The 21209-nt window shown below is 37.1% G+C and overlaps 2 protein-coding genes across 4 annotated transcripts; both read left to right on the top strand.

The window, feature by feature from the left end:
• On the top strand, window positions 1–6568 carry LOC307139027 (uncharacterized protein). Of its 2 annotated transcripts, XM_079837803.1 has the most exons (8): window positions 73–184; window positions 350–451; window positions 937–1047; window positions 1129–1185; window positions 3863–3979; window positions 4347–4415; window positions 5108–5221; window positions 5337–6564. In XM_079837803.1, the coding sequence occupies exons 2-8, from the start codon at window positions 392–394 to the stop codon at window positions 5421–5423; spliced, it is 615 nt and encodes a 204-aa protein (XP_079693929.1). In that variant the 5' UTR covers window positions 73–184; window positions 350–391; the 3' UTR covers window positions 5424–6564. The 2 variants fall into 2 exon arrangements, with proteins under 2 accessions (XP_079693930.1, XP_079693929.1); XM_079837804.1 differs by lacking the exon at window positions 4347–4415 and having other exon boundaries at window positions 1–184; window positions 5337–6568.
• A 2304-nt stretch (window positions 6569–8872) lies between these two features.
• On the top strand, window positions 8873–20902 carry nudt17 (nudix (nucleoside diphosphate linked moiety X)-type motif 17). 2 transcript variants are annotated; one of them, XM_079836846.1, is made up of 9 exons: window positions 8873–8996; window positions 9102–9180; window positions 9933–10046; window positions 10151–10334; window positions 11028–11053; window positions 14045–14137; window positions 15224–15322; window positions 15419–15555; window positions 20234–20902. In XM_079836846.1, exons 2-9 carry the CDS (start codon window positions 9106–9108, stop codon window positions 20403–20405), a joined length of 900 nt encoding a protein of 299 aa, XP_079692972.1. In that variant the 5' UTR covers window positions 8873–8996; window positions 9102–9105; the 3' UTR covers window positions 20406–20902. The 2 variants fall into 2 exon arrangements, with proteins under 2 accessions (XP_079692972.1, XP_079692971.1); XM_079836845.1 differs by having other exon boundaries at window positions 8880–9180.
• The last annotated feature ends 307 nt before the right edge of the window (window positions 20903–21209 follow it).

Below are 21209 nucleotides of genomic sequence, written 5' to 3'. Positions count from 1 at the left end.
ACCCCGCTTTTGGGCGCTTGCAAGGATGTTTTCTAGAATAAAGGCCGGTGGCACGAGTGAGTTCTGCTCGGGACCGAGCCAACCTGGATTTCTCCTTGTGTAGCCGCCGCCTCCCCTCATGACATCAACACTGCGGAGAGCCGCCGCGAGCTCAGACTCTGCTGCAGAACGCCAGTGCGCAAAGGTAAGCGAGCACTCCTCATCACACGCGAGCATGTTAGTACACATAAAGAGTGTGTGGATTGAAAATATCATTCTTAAAATGCATGGAGAATGCGTTAGCTCGTATCCACGCCATACCAACCCACGCATGTTTTGTTGATGCTTGCTGTTGTGATTGTATTTGCAGCGGATCGTGTGGTATTGATGAGTGATTGGTGAATCTATCAGGATGTCGCTGTACACGTCTCAGATTAAAGCTTTTAAGAGCGCAGAGCCCAAGACACTTGGCGTGAGTTTCACTACAGCACACTATCACATTATTATATCGATAATTTTACATATATCATTACAGATGTTTGATCCACTAGCCTGTATCACGCTGGATGTTATAGACTGAGCAGGTTGTTTACATATTGTTGGAATGCTGCGTATGAGATTTTAGTCATTCAATCGGTTTCAGAAGATAATATTTAGGTTGTTTACTATAAGTTAAGTGTACTATAAATCCACTTGTGCACACGTAGTTTATTTATTAAAAGACATCTGGCCAACATCCAAGGACACACCCATATCTGAGATGAAACATACTGACAGACTGTACTCAATAATATAAAATGTAAAAACAATTATAAATTCAATTCAACTTTGTTGGTATTTCTTCTTGATTTCTTTGTTTTTTATTTGCGTCCCGGTGGCTTTAACAAACACAGTCTTGTTTTAACATTATTAATATATTAATGATATTATTCTAATATTTTCTTTACTTTGTTTTAGGCTATTGAGATCGTAATTGGAGTGTTGAGTGTCATTTTGAGCTCAATTGTGTATAAGCTGCATTATCATATCCAGCGTGAAATCATCATCCTCATCGTCAACGGTGCTCAGGTACAAATACACATACGTACATGTGGAGGGATTTGGAATGTTTAAAATCAGTAATGTGACGTATGGCATTGTTTCCTACAGCTTGTCATAACTGGTGTTGTCCTGGTGCACACTGGGAGGAAGCCAACTAAATGCCTGGTATGAACACACAAATAAGTGTAAGAAAAAGAAGCATGAGCAGGTTACAGTTCGCTTGTACACTTTAGTACACTCTTAGAAGAAAATATTCTATATAGAACCTTAAAGGGTTCTGTCAGGTGCTTCATATAGAACATTTTAGGGGTGTAAAATTCTTATGGGATAATTTAACGGTTTAGTTTTAATAATTATTCAATCATTTTTAATTTTAATTAAATCTTATGAATTAAACAGCTTGTGAACATACTTTATCGCTAGAAAAAAATGTAATAACCATTAAACATCAAAGTATTATGAAATCATTCAAGACATTTCTCCTTATATAGAGCCATTTTGGCATTGAGTCAAAAACCTTAGGATTCTATATAAAACCCCATTGAACCTTTTTTCTAACAGTGTTAGTACAGTTATGGTATGTTATGTTTACACCGATTTTGAAAACGATGCCTTTACCGTCTCCATGTGAACAACAAAAACGTGAAGTATCAGAGGCGTTTACACAACACCGTTTTCTGTTTAAATTTTTTTTTATGCGTTTTGGCTGTTCATGTATACAACAACGTTGTTTTGAGTGCCTGAAAACTCTGTAAACTACAAAAACATGAATTTGTGAAATCAGTGACGTCATGCGTATGCATATTGCGTTCGTGCATACCCAACCTGCAGCACTCCTCTCAGAAACTGAAGCCTCCGCGCCTCGATCGCCCCCCCGGTGGTTGGTCCCAGTATAGCTCATAACCCCGCCCTCCGTGTTTTCTAATGGACGCGAGACAAACTAAACAATCAAATTACACTTCATATAATTTTTTCCCAAAGACGGCTTCTGTCATTTTAGGCAGTTTTTATCACGCTGATTTCATTTCAAGTGTTCATTTTTTAAATAAGTTTAGTTTTAGTTAGTTATTTGATGCTATAAAAACGGGGTGTGTGACGTCATGATTGACAACTGAGATTGATGGCTTCTCTGAGTAAAGTTGTCACTGAGGCACTAACAGACTTTTTTCTGGATTTTTGGGAGGAGATTGGAGCTTTAGCTTTAATTTCTACATTTCCATAACTGTTTATTTCACACCAACATAACGAATTGTTCTGCATCTGTGAGAGTGTGGGCGGGCTTTTGATAATCGCGCCTCTACTTCCTGGTCTCTACCGCGCAGATTCCGGTCCCGGGATCACTACTACGGGCTGCCATGTGCGGGCCACCGAAAGCTTCAACTCTCATCAGCGGAAGCCAATGAAGTCGCGTCGTCCATATTTTTTTACGGTCTATGATGCATACATATTACATGTTTGCGGGGTGACATCCCCAACTATAGGCCTGGCATGCATAATACAGCCTTTATAGTCATTTTTGCAGATCCGTGTGAATGGGGATCGTTTTGACAAAGTTGTCATCAGTTTTTAGTACATTGTCGTCGTGTTAACACACCCTTAGCTAGAATTATTTGGCTCTGAGTGTACGTTTACATGACAACAATGTACTTAAAATGGAAACGTTTTTCCTTTGCGTTGTCAAAATGATCCCCATTTAGACAGATCCGCAAAAACGACTAAAAACGCTGTATTATTCATGCCAGGCCAGTAGTTGCCGACGTCACTTTGTAAAGAAATACTACGCGCCTATAGACTGAACATGGCAAGCGGAAACCTCCCGCGGTCTCTCTTGAAGCCAACACGTAAATGACTTAAACTGCCATTCATCAACTGTCCGCTAGGGACATGCTCCAAAATGGAGTCAAATCTGTATCTCCCCCATGTTAAAATGCCCAACTTTACAGCAGAAAAAAATATGTTTACAGCCTGGTGCAAAAAGTGGTTTTGGTCTATACAGCTAATTTTGCCCTTCATGACAACTGTGAGGGGAGTTAATGTTTTTTATAACTCATCCGTTTGAATTATATTAAGCCTTAAAGTTCTGCATAATTAAGGGCGTGGCCACTTGAGTGACAGCAGGTGGATTGCCACTATGGTCGAGCTAGGCGGGCGTGGGTTGTGCAACCAGGCACCTCAGCTCCACCCACGTCCCGCCTTTTTGTCCATTTTCAGTTATCTGGGAGTGACGAAATGGCAATGGCCGGCTTTTAGGCTTAAAAAATGCTCTTTTGAAACCTACGTCCATAATTTTTTACAGTCTATGGTGATGTCAACATTTTTACAACATTTTTGTAGGTTACACAGTTCTCGGGCCCTCAAAACAACGTTGTTGTGTACATGTACAGCCAAAATGCATAACAGTGTCGTGTAAACGCCCCCTGAGACTCCAAATATAAAGATTTAAATTTAACACCTATTCTTGAATGCATACTTTTCTCCTCATGTCAGTCTTTTTCTCCTCATTTAAAACCCTTTAAGGTCCCTCCGTCTGAAAGGACCTTGCATCCTGTCCTGTATTGACCAAATTTAGTGCAGGCTCAGCAACAGTGGTCTCGTCTATAGTCAAACTTCTGATGACGAAGGGCTTCTTTACATACTATTTTGGCCAAGAACCGCCCACTCAGATTACAAGACATTATTTGACTGACATGTGAAGTGACCAATCGCTAATGTCTTTTAGAGGCCGTGGATTTTCCATATATTTTTGAGCATTCATCATCATCATTAGATTATCAGAATAAGATTGGAAATGAGATTATTATTTATTATTGAAATACATTAAATGTCAATTTGTTTGTCGCAGGTGCTGACAACCATTGTTCTGCAGTTGCTAACAGCAGCATTTGATATTGTTGGATTTGGGCTCATGGCCAGACACGTCCCATTCAGAGGAGAGTCGTACTACTACAGGGACACAGAGGTAAACAAACAGAGACGCCCCATCCTGCTCATCCTCGAGCCAAGAAACCTGCATTCCCACAAGTGACCGAAGATTACTATACTATAAACAAAACTGATCATTTAATTGGGTATTCGAAATAACACAAGGCTATTAAAAAATGGGAAAATGTTATACTTCAAGCAGCCCGCTTGCTTTGTTCAAAAAAGGATTTCAGGCAAATTTTGAGAGCTGACAGTTTTAGTTTTGTCTATCCTATACATGGATCAGAAAAACCGGAAGCTGTACATCGATCTGAACATCAGTCTCTGTCAGACGGCAGACTGTGGTTGAGTGTGTGTGGGCAGAAAGAGAGATGTGACTCCAGGCTTTGTCCTGCTTGTTTCAGTGGTGTTGTGACCCACTTCACTCTGTTTGGGCTTGCTGTGGCGAAGGAGAGAAAGGGGGACATAAAGAGGTGAGTCACATTACGATGCAGCAGAGAATACACACATCCTGAATTCGGTTTAAAATGTATCTAATCTGAGTTTCCCCTCATTTATAGACAGATTTAACGCACATCTCTCAGTGTTTTAGGAGAGAATTCACAAACATTTAATTATTTGCTAGACTAGTGGTCGACTAAAGAGTGGCATTGCCATATAATGTAGGTGTATCGATGTTTTTATTGCTAACTAAAACAATTCAAAATCATTTTTGTTCATTGAAATGAAGCTCAAATAAAATATACATAATTTTTTTTAATATATAAATAAAAAATGTATAAAGGTACATTGTTTTTTTATTTATTATTGTTACAATGAATAAAAAGGACAAAAAAATGACAAAAATTAAAGTATAAAAAAATAAAAGCTAATATACTATAACAGTATATAAATAATACTAAAATAACACTGTAATTTACAGTATATAGGCTAATGTGAAAATAGAAATTATGCATAGTAAAAATGGACAAATATTGAAATCTAACACTAAATTAGACTTTGGGAATTTGAATTGATTGATTAATTGAAGTATAACATTTTCCATTTCCCGCTCTGTTAATATTCATATAGTTTTTGTGCCATTATTTGCCTTATTATTTACCATCTTAATACAGGGTTGTTGAACTGTTGGAATATATTATCGTGTTTGTGGCTTGTATTACAGTTCTTAGTGAATGGGATCTTGGGAACACTGATCGGTTTCCTGGTGCTAGCGTGTATCATTGGTTTGGTTGTGTCTCTTTTTGGGGTCTATGCTCTTTCTGTTAGTGCCATTAAGGTACGTAATTCAGCACTGCTATTAAGGATAATTCTGTTCTGTTCCAGATATCTATTAATGTTTTCACGGCTAATTTATAATGAAACTGACGGTGCACTTCACTGTTTTCTCTTAGGAAATGACGCCCATCCCTCACTCCACTGCAAACCAACATTATGGTGCTGGGGTTCATGCCCAGAATGCAATCCATGCTGGGAACTGACAAAATAAGATGTTCAGAGCAGAAGGGCACAGTTTTAGCACAGTTTTACACCAACACCAAAAGAGGACTGTTTCACCTACAAAACACTCACAGGTAAACAACCACAACTACAGAAAAAAAAAAAAAAAAAAAACTTTTGTGAAGTTGTAAATAATTTTTTGAAAAATAAAATGGATAAAATCCTGTTTTTTGCTTGGCTGTTGCTCTCACAGGCTGTAGGACTGCTGTAATTTCGAATGCTCAACTTAATAGTTATTCGTACCTCATTAATTTTTGCTCTTGCAAACTGAAGCTTCTTAGCATGTAATTCTAATCAAATGTCTACCCAGAAATCTTGACCAGAATCCAATGTTATAGATGTATGTTAGAGGGGTAAGTGTGTTCATCATTCTTAAGATATGTATAAATCAACATTAGGTACATAAAAGAAACAATAAAAGGAATTATGGTGAATGGGAACGGTAAGAAGGTTCTGTGATTCAGACTTGTTTTGTTGAATTTTGTACCACCTTTTGCATGCATCTTTATATCGGTCAACATGTTTGTTTTAGCCACATGAGGACACATGGGCAACATTTATCAAGTTGATATTTGATATATTGAATTGCAATTTGAAACCCTAAAAATCGAACAAGATTGTAAGCAGGCCAAATGATTACATAATGATATATATATGTGCTTAGAAAAAATTCTGGCTTGATAAATTTGACCCATGTTCAATGAAACTCCTCTAAAGCAGAGTAATGTGAATTTAGACACCAGTGAATAACCAAACAGCATCGCTTGGCTTTTTTGTCATCTCGTTTTATCCGTACTGATTCTTCAGGAAAGCTATGATGACTGCCAACTCTGTAAGTGCCACCACTTGTGACCAAAATCATGGACACCCTAATGACTAAAGGTCAGAGGTTGAACCCTCAGTCAAGGGCTCGACTTTGGTGATGTAAAATCCTCTTGTGGAAGCATGTGTCGTTCGTTCTGTGTCTGTAGATCTTCGTCTTTATGACAGCATGTGAGATTTACATTGTGCCTGTTCTCAGTGACGTGTAGTAAAATGAAACCATGTAGTATGTAGTAATATGGCTGTGTTTGTGTTTGTATTTGACTGAATGACATTTCAAATAAACTTGATTTAATACACAATCAGATGCTCTCACTTTATCACTTTATTTTGTGCACAAACACAATCAGATAGATATGAATATAAACTCTCAGCAAATTATTGAGAGTACAATTTAATCCAGAAAATGGGTTTCAAAATCGAGATGCATTTTTTTATAGAATTTTTTTCCACCATGGAATAAAAATTACTACTTTTTTTATCTCACAATTCTGACTATTTTCTAGCAAAGGAGTTTATATCTCTCAGTTATGACTTTAGCAAAATTGCGAGTTCAAGTTTATATCCCACAAATAAGTCAGAATTGTCAGAGATAAACTTGCAATTGTGAAATAAGTCAAAATCAAGCCGATTCTTAAAGTCCCCCTGTATTAAATAATTTTATCCCTTAAAGTCATCTTTAATCACCAAAATTATTTTTCCTGGGAAAAAAAGTCTTCATGCCTTAAAATAGCTTGAATGTAACTCTACACCCTTGCTTGCTTCATGTCATCCCATGAATATGCAAATTAGCCCCGCCTCCACTCACTCACATTAGCTCACTCAGAGACTCAACTTTTACTCAAGTTAGGCTACTGTACCCTGCATGAAGGTATCGCTCTTTACAACGTCGAACACAACGGTAATTCATATTATTAGCCTTTTGCTTGACTACGTTATCAAACAGCTAATATGTTGCGTTACACAAACCATGTTCCTCCCCCTAAAATTCTGTGTCCACATCATAGAACGTCAGTGGAGAAGGGCATATAGTTCATACATAACATCATAATAGGCCTATACATGATATACCTAATTCACCTGCTATGTTGCTAAATGTATGCGATTTTTCATATCAACAGAAAATAACTACGAAAGGCTTCTCTTGAGACCCCCTGCTTCAGAGAATAGTTAATGATATGCTAATGCCCGCCCACACATTGACATGATTGGTTACAATGTAGTTTGTGACAGAAACACCAGCGATTTCAAACCACGTTTTCAATACTTTTTACGCTCTGGAAGATGTTAGTTTGTTTATCTCAAGTACTATCTATAAGGTTTTTCAACAAATCCCAAATCTGTTTTTATTTAAAAAAATATATTTTTCTATTGTGAAGCGGATTCAAATGCCTGCTTTATAATAAACCCAATTATCTTTCAATGTAAATTTTATATTCATAAATGTAAATTTTCAAATTGTAAACCTATAGTATTCTTACAAGAGATAAAACATAATTTAATTACAATTTCACTTTCGCTCAACAAGAAAGCTCTCAGAACATGTTCAATTTGCACAGCCTTTTTTTTTTTTTTTTTTTTTTTTTTTTTTACTGTTTTCAATGTGTAATCTTTATTCATTTGTGTAATGCTCCTCTCCTTTTGTATGTTTTCTTCCTTTTTTTAGTTACTATTTGTAACTGCTTTGAGCTATGGTGGTTGCTCATGTTTTCTTAATTATTATGTTATAATTTTGGTTCACTGGACTTTTAAGGAGAAAATACATTGAATTTGTACATGGTTTATCTGAGAGCATATTAAAAACACCACATAGACATATAAACAACATAATTTTCACCACAGGGGGTCTTTAAAATTGAATTGTTCATGTCAATCACAGCTACTGATTGATTACACCAAACACTGACTCTGATCCATAAACCTCACGCGACCTGCGGTATTTCTGGTCTTGGAGCTAAGGATGGAGAAATGAAGCCTCTTGAATCTTTGAAGACTTTCTCTGATTGTTTTGGGAAAAGATTAAAATCATAAGAAGTGTCGAAAACAGGGCCATCTTGTGGCAGGTCAAATTTATAGCAGCCATAAACCGGAGAATACCGGAGGCTGCACTTTTAGGACCGCCGCAGTTTCAGTTTTATCAAAAATAGCACAAACCTGACAAGTAACAACGCTAAATATATAATTCAATTAAAGTTCGGCAATAAATTAAATGTAAGAATTATAACAATACGAATTATAATGATACCAACAGAGTTGTTTGATGCAAGTAAATGGTGCTCTAATTATTTTTATGTTTTTACATGGAAGAATATATGATAATGTAATATAGGCTATAGGCTTCCAGGAACAGGGTTAGGAAACACTGATCTAGACTAACTGAAAATAAATGTAATAAAAAGTCTAATAAATAGACTTTTATTCTAAAACATCAGGAGACGTCTTTCGAGTTGACCCGTTTACGAAGCTCATGAATATTTATTACGTTCGCTCAGTATTTCTTCCTGATTTGCTGCAAGGTTTCTGAACGAATTATTAACACTGCGTGACTGAGTTAATATTCATAGACGAGCCGTTCAGCACTGTAAATAGACTTTTATTTTAAAACACCAGAAGCCATTTTCCGGAGGATCAGTTCAGATGGTGTTTATGGTCTGGAGTCTGGGTTCAGAGAGTCCGCATGTTTGTCTTTCTGCCTAAACACTCATTCATGCGCTCTGACAATCTCCTGGATAGTTGAGTGGTTCACCCTGATTAACTGTATGCAATATTAGTGTAGTGATATGACAAATCATGAATAAAAAAAGTTAATTATCATATTCTGTGATGATGGCATACAGTACCATGGAGAAGGTCCGAAAGGTTCTAGTTCATCTGTCGAAGGAAAACGCCGCTCCACAGTGCGCACGCTTCGTGCAGGTCAGCTGGACTCATATTCCACATCACTTTACAATAACGTTATCATTGCATTGACTAATAATAAGCAAAACGTGTGTTACAGTATTTATTTTTATTAAGTTAAGTAACTAATGAATGCTTTAGAAGTGTTTTTCATTGTTAGTTCAAATTAAATCTTATTGTAAAGCGTTACCAAATGCATATCAAAATTTCCAATTATGCATATAACGTGTTTAAAACAATCCGTGACCCTGGACCACAGAACCAGTCATAAGGGTACATTTTTTGAAATTGAGATTTATACATCATCTGAAAGCTGAAAATCTGGAATCTGAGGGTGCAAAAAATCTAAATATTGAGAAAATCGCCTTTAAAGTCCTTAGCAATGCATATTACTACTACTAATACATTTTTTTTTATATATTCACGTGAGGAAATTTACAAAATATCTTCATGGAACATGATCTTTACTTTTATCCTAATGATTTTTGGCATACATTTTTTTTTTTATATATATATAATTTTGGCTATTGCCACAAATATACCCGTGCGACTTATGACTGGGTTTGTGGTCCAGGGTCACATATGACAGCACCAGGGCATCTTTGGAATTTTAAATGGAGTTTTATTTTATTATATATTTTTATTATTATTATGTTTTCTTTTAGCAGCCAGATTATGGTGTTAGATACAATCAAGCTGTACTAATTATAATTGGCCCTATATCAATATGTCTCATTTAGATAGGTAAGCAAGTGTCATTATTTTTTCAGAGCATAACTGGACACTTTGTTGGGCATGAGGACGAGGCACATGTGAGCTGTTCTTTGGACAATAATATATTTATTTTATGTGACCGATTGTGTGATGGAGGAGTTCCTCTAAAGGTGAGATCACACTGAATTTATATTATGGCCATTTCAGTTTTATTAATAGAATCCAGTTAATACAGGAAATTTGTTTGTAGATCAAACTCTTTGTCTGACCCTAGAGGGCGTCGTTTTGCCCCATCAAATACCTGTCTGACTCCGAGGCAGTCTCCCTGCCTCCAGATACCCTTAGCCGTGGAGTAGAAGTGGCCGTGGCTGTGCTGCTGCAGTCCTCCAATCAGAGACTGTTGCTAACACGTCGTACTTCCAACCTCAGGATCTTCCCCAATATTTGGGTTCCACCCGGTGAGTGTGTCATTCCGTATCGACTCAAATGATTCCTGAGATTATCACTCAAATGGGACCCTAGACCACAAAACCAGTCATAAGTCGCACGGGTATATTTGTGGCAATAGCCAACAATACATTGTATGGGTCAAAATTATCGATTTTTCTTTTATGCCAAAACTCATTAGGATATTAAGTAAAAATCATGTTCCATGAAGATATTTGGTAAATTTCCTACCGTAAATATATATAAAAATATATTAGTAGTAGTAATATGCATTGCTAAGGACTTCATTTGGACAACTTTAAAGGCGATTTTCTCAATATTTTGATATTTTTTTTTGCACCCTCAGATTCCAGATTTTCAAATAGTTGTATCTTGGCCAAATATTGTCCTATCCTAACAAACCACACATCAATGGAAAGCTTATCTATTTGTGATATATAAATCTCAATTTCCAAAAATCGACCCTTATGACCGGTTTTGTAGTCCAGGGTCACAAATAAGTGTTTGCACATGAGTGAGATCATTTTGGTCAGTTCTATCTGGTTCTGAGAAACACAATTTTAAACGCTTCTGTCGAATATCTGTCAAATTTCAGATCTGACATATCTATCAGAGACTGCTGTTGTCAGTTGAAATTAGCTACAGCATATGTGTGTGAGAATACTGTGGTGTTCAGGACTAATGGATGTCATTTGTTTGTTCAGGAGGCCATGTGGAGCTGGATGAAAAGGTACATTCTGTATTGCTTAAACAATGAGCTGTCATGGTGCAGTAAGGGATTCTAGAGAAACACTGTTGATATTTGAAATTAACCCAAAATGCACCAACACAAAATATGAGAGAGGATGTCTGTTGTTGATCATAGCTAAAGTGAAGCAAAATAATAGCCTGACAAGCCAGACCCACATCAAGATGTTGGGTCTGGAAACTCACCATTAGCAGGGCTCAATCCGAGGAGCGGGATAAACGGTTGTCTTTCAAATTCCCTTTGCACACAATTGGATAGCGCCATGAGTGCCACAAACCAACCAGAGCAAAGAAGAAGGTGAAGCGGAGCTAACATTAGTTACATGCCGTCATTATGTTAAGCCCGCCCACCGACTCTATACACGATGTGATTGGCCTGACCAGAGTTTGTTTTCTCCAGCTCGCAGGTCTACCGAGAGTTGTTAGACTACACTCGTGGCAAATTAAATTTGCTGCCGCTAGGGTGCGTCTAGATTTCTAGGCTAGCAAAATAATGATTCGTGAAAAATAAAGCGAAGATTATGAACGACCAACAAGGAAGAACAAAAAATGATCATCAAGTACACAAGCAAGGGTTCGTTATTAGTCATAAGAAGCACACCATTGTAAGACTGGAGAAACTGGAAGAGATGGCGACTCTCTGAGAAAACAAAGGAAATTAACATTTGAACTCTCTTGCGAAATTAGTGTCCGAATCCAAGACGCACCCCCATCAGTACTGTCTTAATATACATTGGCGGATATTCTGCCAATTGGTCTTTCATGCATATTGCCCTCGTCCCCAAAAGGTGTAAACTACCGATAGGACCCTAGTCAATGCAAGTTCCTATTGTAAGTTCCTGTCTCACTTTGGGGGATGCTCTGTCTTGGTATGGTATTTAAAGAAATGCTGCAAAGTGTTCTAGTAGATTACATTGTGTCCATTGTTACCGCAAATCTGTGTCAGGTTAGTAACGGACTAAAGTCCAGTTTTGGGTGGAGCATAGTTAGGCTCCACCTAACGCTTGATAAAAGTTTAATTGGAATTAAATTACTTTGCCACGCTGAAAAGACAGAATGCGCAGAAACCTTCACCCGCACATTGGAAACCGTTGTTGGGCCGATTGGACGGGCCTTACACCATCTCTAAACAAACAATGACACTCAAAACTGTCCTGTTACTATAGCTAATGTTACAACACCATATCTTGGTTCTGTGTGGAACATAGCAAAACCAACGTTACTTGCATACTTTATAAAGCAAAAACAACGCAACCTCTGCATCCGTTTTTTTTTGGGGGGGGGGTTCTCTCAGGTGCTGGAAAGCTTTTCTAATATTAACACGGGTCCTAAAGCTCTTTCCTGATCATAACCCTTATTTTTCCATTGATATTCCTCTGACCTTTTCTTTTTTGTAATATCTCTCAGCCATCTCTCTTTCTACAGTCTTTCTTCAAATTTCCCTCTTGCTCACTCACTCTCTCCGCCGCCATCATCAGTGGACACGCCCCCTACTGCTGATTGGCTACAAAAAATGCTGCTCAGTCCGATCAACTGTCAACAGCGTTTCTCTGAAACCTCTTACTGCATTTTTGACAAATATTGTTAAGCAATTTTGAATTGCTTCAGATAATTATTTTGTGATTGATTGATTGGCCAAAGTCTGAGACTACTTTTGGCATTCTTTTTCCATTTAATACAATATTTTTCATTACCAATTATATTATCCACATAGCAAACTGAGTGATCAAATTGTTTGTTGACAGCAGCACTTGAACTGCATGAACTTTTGTGATAACATTTGTACAAAGTCACAAATGTGCTTATTTGATTATTGACTAAGAAATAGTGCAGAATTGTAAATATATGTGACTCTGGACCACAAAACCAGTCATAAGTCGTACGGTATATTTGTGGTAATAGCCAACAATATATTGTATGGGTCAAAATAAAAGATTTTTCTTTTATGCCAAAAATCATTAGGATATTAAGTAAAGATCATGTTCCATGAAGATATTTTGTACATTTCCTACCGTAAATATATAAAAAATGTATTATTAGTCGATTTTCTCAATATTTCGATTTTTTTGCACCCTTAGATTCCAGATTTTCAAATAGTTGTATCTCGGCCAATATTGTCCTATCATAACAAACCATACATAAATGCAAAGCTTATTTATTCAGCTTTCGGATGATTTATAAATCTCAATTTCAAAAAAGTGACCCATATGACTGGTTTTGTGGTCCAGGGTCACATTTGTTGTTCATTTTATGTCATGAGTTCCTTTTTATTTTAAATCGCTTAAAGTAAAAAAAAAAAAAAATCCAGATTTTGGTCCCCAAATTGTTCAACCCCACTATATACTGTATATAACATGCGCATAAACACTACCATTCAAAGGTTTGGGGTCGGTATGATTTTTATTTTATTATTTACATTTAAATTACATTTACATTTAGTCATTTAGCAGAATAGAATGTCTCATGTTCATCAATGTGGCATTTATTTGATCAAAAACAAGGTAAAACAGTAATATTGTGAAACATTGTTACAATTAATAACTGTTTTCTATTTTAACATATTTTAATTCCTGTGATGACAAAGCTGAATTTGTACTTCAGTCTTCATTGTCACATGATTTTACATATTCTTTGATGAACAGAAAATTCAAAAGAACAGCGTTTATTTGAAACAGAAATCTTTTGTAACATTAATGCCTTCACTGTCACTTTTGATCAATTTAATGCATTCTTGCTGAATAAAAGTATTAATTTCCTTAAATCTTACTGACCCCAAAGTTTGGAATGGTAATGTATATGTTATAATTAAATTGAATTCCAAGTAATTCTGTCTAATCCAATGTCTTTGTATATAAATTTAATAATGTCAACAAGTGAATTAGAGTGAGTTAATGGACAACTAAGATTTTTTTCTGAATGAATGAATGAGTAGGCCAATGGTTCAGTGATTTTTTTCTGTGTGTGTATAAAGTAGCTGTTGGATGCAGGACTCCGGGAGCTGCGGGAAGAGACTGGTCTGAAACTGAGCCCTGATGAGATCTCCTCTCAGCTGCTTGGCCTGTGGGAGGTGTGTGTTTATAGCACAATGTTTTTTGTGAGACCTGCCATCAAAGTCCAAAGGGGCCACTTCACAGGGACGCTGAATTTGACAGACGAGGCAGATTGTTTGCAAACCGTAATTGCGTCACCTGGAACAGTTAATCGCTGCACACATGTGTTGTCTATCTCAGTTTTAATCATTGACCTTAAGCTGTTGGCTCAAGATGTAAATCTAATCAAGCTGATTCAGAGGGTTTACTTTAATTTTCAAAAAACAAACATATGAGATGGTAAAGGAATAGGCCTAGTTCATCCAGTGATGTTGTCGTCATGTCCTCATCTAATTTTCCATATCAAAGCTGCTCTTTTCCATCCCTGGAAACTGAATGAAAAAGGACATTAAATGTGGAGTACATGGCTAGTATGCTTTATTCCAATGCTTTTGAAGCCAAACACTAAATGTATTAACAACATCCTTGTTCTCTGATAATCTTCATCTCAAATGTTATCATTTGCGGTTGCATATAAGTATAAACTTTCCACTTTCATTGTATTGAAAAGAGAGACTCGAACATTGTTCCTAATATCTCATCTTGTGTCCCTTGTGCTCACCAAGGCTGTATTTATTTGATGAAAAATACAGTAAAAACTGTATTATTGTGAAATATTATTACAATTTAAAATATTACAATTTAAAAATGTTCTATTTCAGTATTTAAAAAAAAAATTCCTGTGATGCATAGCTGAATTTTCAGCATCATTACTCCAGTCTTCAGTGTCACATCTTCCTTCAGAAAGCATTCTAATATGCTGAAACTTTTTTTTTAATATTAGTTTTATCTATATTATAAACAGTTATACTGCTTAATATTTTTGTGAAAACCATGATACTTTTTTCAGGATTCATTGAGTAGAAAGTTTAAAAGAACAGCACTTTTTTGAAATACTGTAAAAATCATGTGTCACTTTTAATCAATTTCATGCACCCTTGCTGAATAAAAATATTAATTTCCTTTTAAAAAATCTTACTGACCCCATACTTCTTTCAAAATTTTTTATTTTTTGAATGGTAGTGTACTATATTTGATGTATTACACTATAATTCTCTGTCCAGTCGGTGTATCCGCCCATGTTGTCCAGAGGACCGCCTCAGAGACATCACGTCGTGGCGTACATGCTTCTGAAGAGCACCCAATCACACCTGCAGCTTCAGGTACACCTTTGGGTTATCAACAGATAGGAACATGTTTACACCCGCTGCTGATTTGAGGTGCATGTGCTCCATAAGGTGTCTCTCCTTCTTTCTCAGGCTTGTTTGCGCCCACAACCTGCTGAAGTCAGTGCGTGTGTGTGGGTTGATGCAGATCTGGGGAAATTTGTGGTATCTGCTGTAGATGGTGAAAAGGATCCTGTTCGAATACCAGCTGACCTGCCACAGACCATCAGGTATGGACAACTTTATTAGTCTTATTAACCCTGACATAGAAATAATAGTCCGAAAAATCTTTTATTATTTTTTTTTTTATGGAAGTTTATTGAACCGTTAGACAAAATTATATAAATAAATAAATAAAAAGTTTAGTTTATCTTATTTGATACATCTTTTATGACTCATATGGTATGATATTGTAGAATTTCCTTGTTTCCACCACTGTATAAAAAATAAAAATGGTAATTGCTACTTTTTTTCTCGTAATTCCGAGAGAAGTCAGAACTGCAAGAAATAAACTGGCAATTGTGAGAAATTGTTTTATTGTTAAATCGTTTTATTCTATGGCGGAAACAAGCTTCCTTAGAATATAGAGCTCATACTTGATAAGTAAAAGCACCTCTTTTCATTTAGAGGCCCAAACTGAGCAAAAATATGCTATTTGGTGCAAAGCTTGTAATGTAAATCAATGAGATCTTAATAAAAGTATAGCTGACTACTTGCATAAAATGCATTTAAATACCAGTTGTCACTTTATATATCCTATATTATGTCTTATTGAGATGATATTTAAATGCTTAATTTTATGATTAAAGCTCTGTAGTTTTTAATGTGGGGGTAAAAGCATATAATGCAATGCATTACAACGATGATTGAGAGATGTACAAATAAAAGTTGCTCAAAAGCCTCATATTTTATTCCCAAGCCTTTTTATCAAATTTTTATGCAGACAAGGTGTTACAACAGTTGCAAAATGAGACAAGGTGTCTGAAAAAAGCAACAGAACAGGTCAACACAGCAATATAGACCCCCACACACCAACACGGTGTGCTGTGACTGGTATATCCGGGGTTGGGGAAAGGACAAACAGAACAGTCAAAGAATTAGGGGCAATGGTAGTATTAAGAGTTCTGAAAATATCAGACCAGTAGTCCGTTAGTATCGGGCAAGACCAGAACATGTGAAGATGATCAGCTGGGGATTGTCTGCATCTGTTATAGGCATCACTTTTAGCCATTTTAGCCAATTTGGCATTAGTGAAATGGGCTCTGTGAAGCAATTAGACGGAGAATGAACTAAATTATGTTTTTCCACTAGTCCTCAGAAATGTCAATGCCCAAATCCTGCTTCCAGGTTTGCTTTAGGGAATCAATCGGATATGAGGCTAGGGAGATTACTCTACCATAAATGGTAGATATCAGCTGTCTTTGACCAGGGTCGAGGGTGAGGATTAAATCAAGTTCTGATTCGGGTGGACGATTGGGGTAATGGGGAAACAACTTTTGAATAAAGTGCCTCACTTGGAAAAAACGAAACAGATGGCTATTAGGAAGGTTGAATTTAGCTGAAAAGGAAGAAAAAGAGGAGAACATATGGTTTTCATACAAGTGATTCAGAGTAGAAAGGCCCTTAGCTGCCCAAATATCGAAGACGCTGTCTGAGATGGACGGGGGAAATAAATGATTGTTTGAAATTGGCATATGAATTGAGGCTTTGTGTAGACTGAATAGTTTTCTGAATTTAAGCCAAATATTAATGGTATTGATAACTTTTGGATTGCTCGAAATTTTGTGTACCCCAAGTGGAAGCTGGGAACAGATATTAGAAAGTAAAGAAAGAGAGGTAGATATCTCTATATGCACCCAAGGCGGGCTAGAGGCACATCTTTTAATGCCAACCCAGTAAAGTTGTTTATTAATGTCAAAAAGTCCAAAAGTAGTATAGAAAATGTCTATACTGTCTATAATGTCAAAATGTCCCCACAAAGATGGCAATATCCGAAATCCTCGTCCTTGTGGGGACATTTTTTGGTGCCCATGAGGAAAACATCTTATAAATCAGACTAAGTGATGTTTTTTGAAAATGTAAAAACGGAGAATGTTTCCTGTGATGGGTAGGTTTAGGGGTAGGGGTCAGTGATGCGCGAGTTGATCCAAAATGACCGGGTGCCTGCGGTCACCCGCGGTTACGAGTCATCCAAAAATATTTTTAATGATATTCGGGTCGCGGTCGGTCGGGTCGTCAATAAATCCTTATTTACCTTTTGAATGTTGAGCGTTATTAACTTTTGAATAAATGCTGACGCGGGACAAAATGCCCGATTTCCCAACATGTCGAACTGAGCAATGCCATTGTACCATTTTAATAGGCTACTTTTAAATGCATATAGCTCAGTAAAGTCAGTTTTATGTATTTTCTGAGAGGGGGCGGGATTTTTGTTGGGAAAGTCGGGGGAAAGACGCACACTTCGATTAGACTGGATAAACACATGCAGCATCTTAATTGTTAAGAAAATGAAACGAAATAAATGAATAAATCAAGCCTTTATTACATAACACTAGGCTATATCAAACAGCATTCAGAAAAAGAACAATTTGCGCTCCTAAGGGCTTTCACACTTTTCCAAAAGTGGGCCTTCTCTCAGTTGACCTGCTGATGAATTCTTCAAGCAGGGTCGAAACATAAACATCGCGTTCATCAATAATATGCATCTAGACAGCTGAAATGGAAAATGATGGGCCGCCTCAAGAACTGCCTGCTCTCGCCGCTGCACCTCTGAGCGCACCACGTCAGGGCCTGAAACATTTTCTCAATGGCCCAATGATGCTATGATGAGCATTTACTACTTTTAAAAAATGCGGGTCAGGAAGCGGGTCGGGTACAATATTTTCTTCTTTTTTTTTGCGGTCCGAGTTGCGGGCGGGTTAGTTGAAAACGTTGGTCGGGTGCGGGTTGTTTATACATTGACCCGCGCATCACTGGTAGGGGTAGTGTAGGGGGATATAATATACAGTTTATACAGTATAAAAACCATTACGCCTATGGAAAGTCCCCATAAAACATGAAAACCCAACGTGTGTGTGTGTGTGTGTGTGTGTGTGTATGTATGTGTGGAGATTCAGGGTCAGTGTGACTAGAAGTTTTGACACTAAAATATGAGAAAAATGAAATTTCATCACAGTTTACATTTGACCACAAAGATAATCTGCAGCATTTCACGTGCCTAATCCCTCTAACACATTGTGTTCTTGCTGTTCAAATACTCCATATCTTGATTTCTCCATCAGGACAACAGATATTAGAAAGTAAAGAACGAGAGGTAGATATCTCTATATGCACCCAAGGCGGGCTAGAGGCACATCTTTTAACGCCAACCAAGTTAAGTTATTTATTAATGTCACATGCCCAAAAGTAGTATTGAAAATTTGGAAGCGCTAAACCCCCTTCAGATGTGGGAAGCTGGAGAACTGATTTCCTGATGTGAGCCGGCTTATTATTCCAAGGGAATCCGTTCAATTGCAGATCTAAATTAGTGAAAAAAGATTTACTAATGCAGACTGGAACATGCTGAAAAAGATACAAAAACTTTGGCAGGACATTTTGATAAGGTTTGCACGACCTATTACAGAAAGGGAAAGGGAACTCCACCTAACAAAATCTGACTTGCATTTGTCCAGAAGTGGAATAAAATTCTTAAAAAACAAAGGATTCCCATAAAAATCCACTTTTGACCTCAAGGGTATCATTGAATGCAACGTAGTTACTAATATGAGTGGCCACAAAGTTCTTAAACTCATGATCCGCTAATAAATGAGAACTACATTTTCATAGCGATGGGGAGGCAACACTTAGAGGAAGATTAATATCAAGCGAGGTGTGATCTGAAATAACTATAGGGTGGTAGCCACTAGTAGTAACCAGATGCAGAAATGGGTGGGGGGTTTTAAACCTCCAGGGGTCTGAAATTCCTAAGTGAGATGAGCAATTAAGCAGTACTTTTGCAGAATTAGATCAATTCATTTGCTTAGAAGATGACCTATCGAGACTTGTTTCTTGCACCAGATTAAAGTCGCCACCCATCAGTATGTGATGGTTGTCGCTGTTTGATATTTTAGCGAAGAGGTTGATGAAAATTCCTCATCGTCCCAATACTTTGCTTCTGTCCACTATGTTGATAAAAAACACTATAAGATTTCATAGAAAAAATAAACATGTACCACAACCTGAAGGGGGACGTTTTTACAATTGTAAAAAAAGGCCTTTTTACTTGCTAAGAACTCAGTACATGTAGTCATGGGCGTCGGAAGCAAAAACAATGTGGGTGGGTCCTCTCAGAAATTTTTTACTGGAGTAGATGGAGTAGGTACAAATATACCGCCTTGTTTGCTAAACATCTGGTTGGGCAAGACAAAATCACGGAAATCACTGTATATTTGAGAGTGGTAATAGTGTAGGGGTAAGACGCATGGCATCAAGTTTTGACGCAAATCGAACCTCGGTTCGAATCCGCCTTTTGCCAAACTCACTCTACTCCCTTTTCCCATCACATATCAGATCGGAAAGGCATTTATTTTCAATAAAAATGAACAAAATATTAGAAAAGTTGAAATAAAGCGCCTAACACGTGTTTAATAACAAGTGTTTTTCGGTTAGGGGTAGGTAAACAGACGTGCTGAATTAGAGACGATAAAAGTGAGTGGGTCCAATATCTTTGATCGTAAAAAGTGGGTAGGTCTTGTCACATACAATGGTTCCGACGCCCATGCATGTAGTAAAGACATGTAGTAGATTGTGTACTACAGGTTTTTCAGCAAGTTTTGGTCATGTTGATGATATGAGACATTAGGCTTTATAGGTTTAAGTATTAATTCCATTGTTTTGAATGTTTGTTTCCTGTATGTTGTTTGTTGTCAGTGTTACGGGGGTGTCTCCACGCGGTGAGCTGAGCGAGACCTCACTGCCCGCTGCTTTGTTCTGTAACCGAGCCCCGGATCATGGCGAGGACCTTGAACGAGTCAGCACCGGAACCAAATTTGCATTAGAACTATGGTTGAAGACACTGGGGCCTCATGCTGAGATGGGCTGACAATGACTGTTTAAAACACGACTCCCTACTGAATACCAACCTACTGTGCACTGAGCCAACGCCGAGCCCGGCAAACTCCCTCACGTGATGTAAAATGATGCAATGTTTAAAAAAAAACATTTGAATTCCTGCATTAATTTTTCATATTGTACAAGGTTATATATTAATTTTGAAAATGTAACCTGCAATATGGCCTTTAACCAGTGCCTTGAGGAAGACAGCACCATCTGCTGGAATGGAGCTATTTCAGTACACCATGCTATTCAGGCATTCAAATTAAAAGTTTCAACAGCCTTAGAAAAACTGTTTTCACTAGAATATGATTTTATAATCATCTATTTTTATTTAACCCATGTCAATGTACAACATTTGTCAACATTAATCTTTCATTACAACAGAAACAACTGTGTCCCCTCTTCTAAAGTTGGCACATTAAATTTGGTTTAAATGTAATTTAATTGTTTTTTTCTACATAAAGGTATCACATCTGAATATTCACTCTCTCTTTTTTACTCCACAATAAGAATAAATTAATCATGACAAATACACTTATCAATAGGATATAATCGAATGTGTGTGCGTGCGTGTGCATTTACTTGTGCAACTATCTTTGCGGGGACCGGTTTGAGTTAGACCATCAGAGTAAGGACAAAGAGAGTAAAGTAAGGACATTTTGGCCGATCCTCACTTTCTAAGACTTCTATAAAGGCCTGTTTGAGGGTCAAGACTTGGTTTAGGGATAAGATTATAATTAGGTTAAGAGTAGGTTTAGTGTAAGGGTTTGGTTTAGGCACTTCAGATTGG

The sequence above is a fragment of the Gobio gobio genome (genome assembly GCF_949357685.1).
Source record: "Gobio gobio genome assembly, chromosome: 15".
NCBI classification, from domain to species: Eukaryota; Metazoa; Chordata; class Actinopteri; order Cypriniformes; family Gobionidae; genus Gobio; species Gobio gobio.
Note: the sequence above shows the minus strand (reverse complement) of the source record. Positions and strands in the feature narration are given on the sequence as shown.

What these genes read in the sequence shown, in the direction of transcription:
- LOC307139027 (XM_079837803.1), top strand. Translation starts at nt 392, where the DNA reads ATGTCGCTGTACACGTCTCAGATTAAAGCTTTTAAGAGCGCAGAGCCC. An exon ending in GGAAGCCAACTAAATGCCTG is followed by an intron (nt 1,186 to 3,862) that starts GTATGAACACAC and finishes TGTTTGTCGCAG; the next exon opens with GTGCTGACAACCATTGTTCT. An exon ending in AGAAAGGGGGACATAAAGAG is followed by an intron (nt 4,416 to 5,107) that starts GTGAGTCACATT and finishes CTTGTATTACAG; the next exon opens with TTCTTAGTGAATGGGATCTT.
- nudt17 (XM_079836845.1), top strand. Translation starts at nt 9,088, where the DNA reads ATGATGGCATACAGTACCATGGAGAAGGTCCGAAAGGTTCTAGTTCAT. An exon ending in AGTGCGCACGCTTCGTGCAG is followed by an intron (nt 9,181 to 9,932) that starts GTCAGCTGGACT and finishes TTATTTTTTCAG; the next exon opens with AGCATAACTGGACACTTTGT. An exon ending in ATGGAGGAGTTCCTCTAAAG is followed by an intron (nt 10,047 to 10,150) that starts GTGAGATCACAC and finishes GTCTGACCCTAG; the next exon opens with AGGGCGTCGTTTTGCCCCAT.